This window comes from Sardina pilchardus, chromosome 2 (genome assembly GCF_963854185.1).
Source record: "Sardina pilchardus chromosome 2, fSarPil1.1, whole genome shotgun sequence".
Lineage (NCBI taxonomy): Eukaryota > Metazoa > Chordata > Actinopteri > Clupeiformes > Clupeidae > Sardina > Sardina pilchardus.
This window is the reverse complement of record NC_084995.1, coordinates 28255919-28263613: the sequence shown is the minus strand read 5'-3', so window position 1 is coordinate 28263613 and position 7695 is coordinate 28255919. Positions and strand designations below refer to the sequence as shown.

Here is a 7695-nt window from a genome sequence, read left to right as displayed (position 1 = left end):
TATTACAGTTCTCATAACCTTTGGATATAGAAAACTGATCAACTTTCAGGCATTTCAGAACACCAACTCACCAGCAAATATATGTCAATATTTTTTAACAGGTGCAAATAAGCAAGTGTGTCTATTCTATTCTAGTCTAGGACACTACACAAACGGCAAACAACTTACAAGAGAATCTAAATATCGGTATCTGTGCTTCATGCTGTAGCCTACTAACAATAGCATCTAACTATAGCAGTGGATCTGAAGTTGTGTTTACATTGTGACATATCACCTGTCTAGACAGAAAATATACAACATTAACAGACTGGACATAAATAGAATGCAGGCAAGATGTGTGCATGGTCAGGCAGCTATGTGAAAGAACAGGAGAGAGGAAGGACATGTAAACCTTTCAGGGAGATGTTTAATTGCAGAGGAAGAATTCAGGAAGTGCAATATTTAAAAGAAGACACAAAAGAAAAGGACAGGAAAGATTTTTTTTCAAGTTTCATACAGACAGAAGAACATATAAATGTAACAGCAGCATGGTAAAGCATAAGACTTCCATTATGTAGTGTTGCATGTCTGTGCTATTCATCTCCAAATCATTCCATGTAGCCTACAGTATACTTCTTCTGTACTGAGCATGGACAGACCCTTTGAACTATTAAACCACTTGGATGGTTCATCTGAATACATTTGGTGACAAATTGAAAGAGGAACATTTCCACGGTTACATACAGTGCATAATGGAAGTCAAGAGGTGTACAGGCGTCAACAAAAAGACCTACAAACACACAGTGGTGCGTATTACATTGTGCCAGGATCAGTGAAGGCTTGCTTATATTACACCACTCAACTGTTTGGAATGAGACTAGCAAAGCAGGAGATTTTACATTCAAAACTATCGCTCCTTTGAAATGAATGTGGCATGACATAAGTCTAATTAAAATTAAAGTTAGGTGAGTCTATCCTGGAATAGTTTGGATTTGATAATGTCAACAAACGTGATGTCACAGCTCTCTCTTAAATGCATTTTTCAGGAAATCAAATAGTTAAACATGTGAGTGGTATACTTGCAACCACCTTCCAGTCTTGTTTTGAAACATTATGCCACGTCTATTTATAGTTTGTTCAAAACGCTGGCATGTTGATTTAGGTTCTCCTCATTCTTTTGGACTCTAACCACCCTACTTAGAACGTGTTCAGGGGAAGAGGGGGACTGTGCATATTAGTTTTGCCTGCCTTCACACTGATAAACATGGCCCTTAAGGACCATCAACAATATCACATTACAAACACAGGGACAAAGATTTTTGATTTTGTTTGCATTTCCTGAGAATTCTTTGCAAAGTGTCTCTGATAGTACAGACATCAAAGCCATTCATACACTTTTCAGTTTAGTGCACTTTCAGCAGCCAAAATGCTGCTCTTTCCAACCTCAGCGTCCGTCAGTGATCAGTCATCATGTCTGTTGCTCTTACTTTAGTTTCCTGTGACTCTCTCTTATAGTAACAGAGATATTCTACCAGGACCAGTGGCCTGTGTAGTTTACTGTGATGCTCCAGCAAAACAGTGCATGCAGCGGTGCAAACATACTCATTTGCAACCACACAAAGTGATGGCTAAAAGGTTTTGGATCAAAACATCCAAAGTCAACATTCATTTTTAATTTCCAATATCCTCAAGGTTATCAAAATAGGGATAAATAAATGTGCAGTGATTGGTTACTTGGAATTTCCTATTTTCAGATTTATCAAATAAAATATTTTGAGTTAAGGACACACAATTATGCTTGTGTGATGAGAATAATTAAGTCAGAGGTGCCAATTTTGTACGTGCCCAATTCTCTACCATCCCCTAGTGTAGCATAACTACAGGTTTCCATTGTTTGGCTGTAACTGCAGGCTTTTTAGCTGAGAATTTAGGTCTTGGGGCCAGTGGAAGAGCACATCTAGAGATTAAATCAGCGGGCAAAGGTGATGAAATGGGAAGCGTGTAGGAGCTGCCCCCCGTGGGTTTGCTGGACGCCATGTGAGGCAGAGTAGATGGCACAAAGAAGTTGGACTGGGCTGGGCGGTCATGCGCGGCAGGTGATGCAGAAAGCTTCTTGTCCGGGGCCTGAGCAGCTGGGGCAGACTGCTGAGTGGATGGGTAGGTGACACTTACCGGGGCGTTGGCTTTAGTCGGAGAGTCATGCCTCGGTACCTGAGCTGACTCCGGAACAGGAGGGACTGGGGAAGATTTGGGGCTGGGCTCATTTACCTCGGGAACGGAGTTATACATGAAGAGGGAGGTGTCAAGCTGATAGGGCTTATGTTTCATAACATCCAGGGCATTGAGATGTTTAGGGGCTGGTTTGGGTTTCTCCTTCTTTGCTTTGGGCTTAACCATGGGGCTGGTTGACGGGGGCTGCTTTGTTGCTCCGGGGGGGTAAGAGGGGGAGAGAATGGGGTTGTAAGAGTTGGGGGGTGGCGCACGGACACTGGATGAGTATTTCCAGGTGCTTGGCAGTGAGGGAGTTGGGGAAGGGGACTTGGCTATGTTGGCCTGCACAGATTCAGCATCCACCACAAACTTCTCCATGCGGGACTGCCTCCGAGCAAACAGTTCCGCACCTCTACCCTTCGGCTTATCGGTGCTTAATTCAGAGACGCGCTCCAATGAAGAAGCAGGTGGTGCCTTGGGTGCATGTGAGTAGGAAGTCCCACGTGGGGCTGGGGGACAAGATGCTATTGAACCCATATCAGTTTGGGGCTTTGTCCATGGGGCCTTTGGCTGGTTTGAACCAGCCGGTGTCGGGCTTACAGATGGCATACTCACTGGGGCTTGCTGTGGTTGAGGCATCCAGGACCGTTGAGGCTGTGGACTCGCCGGGGCCCAGTGGTTGTTGGGCGCCTGGGGATACCCTTGAGTGGGAGATGGAGACATGTGACCCCATGTGTTGCTTGCTGGTTGGAGCTCTTGCTTGGGAGCCCAGTTGGGTTGTGCTGGAGGATAGCCATGACCGGGCATCATAGTGGGCATCCCAGCCGGAACTGGGGAGGACGCAGGCACGGGGCTGCGAGGGGCTTGGACAGGCAACTGTCCAGGAGAACCAGCAGACCAAGGTGGACAAGCTTTATTTATTGTGGGTTTAGGGGCCACGGGTGGGGGTGCCCCCTTGTGCTTGACCCGTGGGGCTTGCATAAAGTTACAAGCTTCTGCCCCAAGGCTAAGGTAGTCCTCTTCAGGACCAGACTCAATGAAGGATCTCCGATCGCCTTTAGTCTGAAGCTGAGAATTCACGCCAGCGTTTGCTTTGTTTGCTCCTCTCCTTCTTGTCTCTGGCAAGATGCCTGTTTTGATGGCCGGAACAGCAATGCGTTCGTCACGAGAAGCAATAATGTCTCCAGTTGGAGACCAGACCTGTGGGGCTGAATTGACAGGAACGGGCACCTTAAAGATGTGGTCCTGTTTCTTTTGAGTTGGACTGGGGACACCACGCACTGGCGAGAAGGTGGTTGGCGCCCTACTTTGGCCACCCAAAAATGGCTTGGCGGTTCTGTTCGCCACTAGGGCTTTTGCTGCAGATCCAAATTGGAGGGCATCCAGACCGTTCATGCCATTGGGAGAGTAAGGATATTCTGGACTTTGGTACTGCTCCTGCTGCTGATACTGTTGTTGTTGTTGTTGTTGTGGCTGGTATTGTGGTTGCTGCAGCTGTTCTTGATGTTGGTAAGCACTGGCATCCATATAGGCCGGACTGGCATAGCTCTCCTCAGGAGTGAAAGGGTTGGGGGTTTCAGGTTCGGGCTCCATGACACCTTCGACAGGAATGCCCCTGCGCCTCATCTCCTCATGCTCGGCAGCAATCTCATCCATCCTCTGACGTCGCTGGGCGAACATTAACACTCCCTTTCCTTTCGTCTGTGGAAGCTTCTCCATTTTTCTCCAACTGAATGTGTCTGGCGGGTCGACTTGCCTGATGCCCCAATTGTAGTTATAGTTCAGATTAGCGTCAGATTTTCGTGCATTAACGTAGTACTCGTCCTCAAATTCAGAGTCGCTTGGTGTTGAGAGGGTGATCCGGATGCTTTGTCCGTCTTTGTCGTAGTATCTGTAGTCTTCGTACTCTGCAGCGCTGTCCCCCTCGTTCTCAAAGTCCGCCTCTCCTGTCCCGTAGCTCACAAGTGTAAACTTCTTGGCCCTTTGGCGACGTTTCTTAAACATTAACACCCCCTTGTTCCGGGGGTTTGGTGCATTGGTGAGGAGCGAAGCAATACGTTTACATTTAGACTTGGCTTCCTTCTGCTGCTTCTCAGATTGGCTCTGGCTCCGTCTCAGCCCTGAAAAAGGGGGAGGGGGGGTGTCAAGGAGAAATACAAGGTGGTCAGAGAGAGATTTGAAGGGGCAAATTAAGATTACCTCAAACTGGATTATTTCACTGATGAACAAGCATGCTAAAAAGGTTGTATTTCTGGGGGGAAAAGCTTGTAGATATGAAGATAGGATTCCGCAGTCATTCATTTTCTGTTTTAAGAGGTTCTTGACAGGATGTAAATAGTAAAGGGAACTTTGGATCATCTCTCATTCTAATATTAAATATGAGCCAATACTTATTCATAGTACAACTGATTGAAAACCCCCACCATATAATTGCCTCACACATGCTAGTGGGAAATTGATGGCCAAATTTAAAACATTTAACACACTCAGGTGCAATTTCACAGACCCTCATAAAAGTATTCCCACAAGAAATAAAACATCTACAAATTCCTGCAGTCACAAAAACTGTAGCTATTACTTAATGAAGACTACAACAGTTCATTTATCATCGGTAATCACAGAATATTATGGCTACCAGAACTCTGTGAAGTTATATTAAGTGTATTATACCTTATCTGGAATAGACTTAATTTCAGAAGTCAACTTGCTGAAGCAGCACCACTAGCTGTTAAGTCTTATTTTATACCATGGTCTACAGCACTTAATGAAGCACTTCAAATTCCTTGCTTGTATGACATCAGCATTGAGGATGCAATGCAAGCACCGCAGATGAAAAATAACACAAGGTATCAATATTATATTATATTTTCCTCTACACAAAGCCATCGCCAACAACACTTACAGTGCTATCTGTATTTCCAGAGTATTTGCCAAGTTTACTTCAGCTGACTAGAAGTTTGAAGGATAAAGACCTCCACTTGCTGCGTTTCATTCTACTCAGAAGCACCTGCAGCTTCAGCGGTCTTATTTTAGTTACACAACATTACAAGCAGCGAGCAATAAAAAAAAAAAAATCTCCCCTGGTGAGGGTCTCTCTGCAGATCTAATGCCGTCAGGCAGAGGGGGAAACTGAGGCGCGGCTCACTTTTCCACTGCGCTTTGGGCTAGCCAGGGGATCGGGTGACTCGCCAGCGCTGACACATGTCCGTGTCCGTCAAGCCCCTCTCTCAGCAGGCCACCTCATGACGAGCTGCCGCTCACTTTGGTCCGCCTCAACCAACATGGGATTTGGTGCATGTATGCAGCGTGTCCATTTAATGGAAACCACACAGTTGACACATGCCCACTCAAATAACAAGCCAGGCACAGTAATAACCAAGCCAGCATGACCTATTTTCTTGTTGCCCGTGTCCTTTTTTGTCCATTTGACCATGTATTTAGAGAGTGGACATGGTCAGGTCTGGAGATATCGCTCTGAACTGATGCTACACTGTGTATTTATAAGCACATGACAGTATGACTAAAGAACATAACAGTTCCAGGTAATAACAACATAACAAATCAACAAGTCTACCATGCTGGACAGGGAGTATGTGGGGAAATCGTAACATGTTTCTGAGGTACAAAAACATATGCATGTAAGTATAATGCCAGTGGTAGAGCCGCACAGCAATGTAATATTAGTTGCATGGCTATATATAGCGGTGCTGAGCAGCGAGATGTGCGCAGCAGTGAGAGAGGAGGGGACTTACGTGCGTCTCTCGGCCCGTTCCTGCTGGCTCTGTGGAGATCTCTCTCTCCCTCTGAGCCCCAGTCCTCTGCCGCCTCAGCACCCTGCACAGGAATGCCAAAGGAAACGCAAGCAGGAGGTGCCTGCGATTGCCCTCCTCCCTCTCCTTCCTCGTCCCCTGGGCTGCCTCCCGCTTCCTCCTCCTCAGGTGAGCTGGTGACGCGGCGGCCGGGGTCAGGCCGGGTCACCACCTGACCCGACAAGGAGGAGTCGGTGCGTGCGGGGTCACGCCGAGGCTGACCTGGAGAGTCACGGTCAGAGAAGGCATCCTGGGCAGGAGAGGGGGTGGCATAGCGCGAATCGGCCTCTGAGCCATGGGAGTACACAGGAGAGTTGCAGCTCCTGTCCCCAGTGCGGAGGTCTGATCCAGGGTCTGAGCCATGGGAGTACACAGGAGAGTTGCAGCTCCTCTCCCGAGCATGGAGGTCTGATCCGGGGTCTGAGCCATGGGAGTACACCGGGGAGTTGCAGCTCCTGTCCCCGGTGCGGAGGTCTGATCCGGGGTCTGAGCCGTCATACTGCTCCCTGCCAGGGTTGGGCTCGTCGCCACTGTAGTCAGAGAAGGAGCGCTGGCGAGGTGGAGAGGAGGGGGAACCACTTAGGTCTCGGTCAAGGTCATCCTGCAGATTCTGCTCAAGGTCATCCAGCCGGTGTTGGTCAAGGTCATTAAGCTGGTCTTGGTCAAGGTCATTAAGCTGGTCCTGAGCCAGGTCATCCAACTGGTCTTGGTCAAGGTCATTAAGCTGGTCTTGAGCCAGGTCATGCTGCTGGTCTTGATCCAGGTCATGCTGCAGGTCTTGGTCAAGGTCATGCTGCAGGTCTTGGTCAAGGTCGTTGAGCTCTTTAGGGTCGACTTCACTGTCTGTCTCATCATAATAGTCTTCATCCTGGAAGTCATCGAGCTCGGCGGGGGTGTTGGAGCCTGACCACGCATCGGGGTCAGGGCTTTCTCTGTCCTCAAGCACTGGCTCCATCTACTCTGAATGGGCTGAATTGGTGTCTGAACACTGCCAATCCTACAAAGACAAAAATCATACTTTTGAAGACACATCATCATACACATCAGGACTAGCAATCTTTCCTGTTTTCATGTAGACCATATTCATTTACTTAATTAATTTGTTCAATCATTTATCTATTAATTGATTTATAGGTCGTTGTATCTTTCATAATTCAACTTCACAAAAAACACCAAACATTACTTAACATTTTTAATTGTGTTCCTTATGAACAATTGCAAAAAAGAACCATTGGCCACCATTGAAAACATGATCCCTCCATTTTGAGAGTGAGGTTTGTCGTGTTAATGCTATATTTGTTCTTGGCCATGTTCATCATGTCAAAGAAGCTTACAGCTTGTTTGTGCAAGTCATTTTTAGAATTCAGAATGCAGAGGAGCACTGCACCAGTTACTAGGAAACCAAAGCAAAACCTGCGCTGGAGAGCCACAGGGATGACTCTGCTGGGCTACACACACCTAGACCAGCCACACAAGACACTGTGCAGCACAGCAACTCTCAACATGGGGCACGCACAAGACCGCAACCTCGTTAAATAAACACACTCAAGCAGTCGGTGACAGCCATATATAGAAACCGGCCGTCACAAAACAATCTTTAGCTCTCTCAGCACATTGGTCAAGAAGCAAATTCCAAAATTAATTTACCGGTAAGATGTTTCAAACAGATTTGGGTCATGAGACAAAATTGTGACTA

The 7695-nt window shown here is 47.0% G+C and overlaps 1 protein-coding gene across 1 annotated transcript; it reads right to left on the bottom strand.

Moving 5' to 3' along the window:
• Positions 1-388: 388 nt before the first annotated feature.
• On the bottom strand, positions 389-6996 carry synpo2b (synaptopodin 2b). The gene is made up of 2 exons (XM_062524477.1): positions 5943-6996; positions 389-4310 (listed from the first exon to the last, which is right to left on the bottom strand). The coding sequence occupies exons 1-2, from the start codon at positions 6952-6954 to the stop codon at positions 1843-1845; spliced, it is 3480 nt and encodes a 1159-aa protein (XP_062380461.1). The 5' UTR covers positions 6955-6996; the 3' UTR covers positions 389-1842.
• Between the last annotated feature and the right edge of the window lie 699 nt (positions 6997-7695).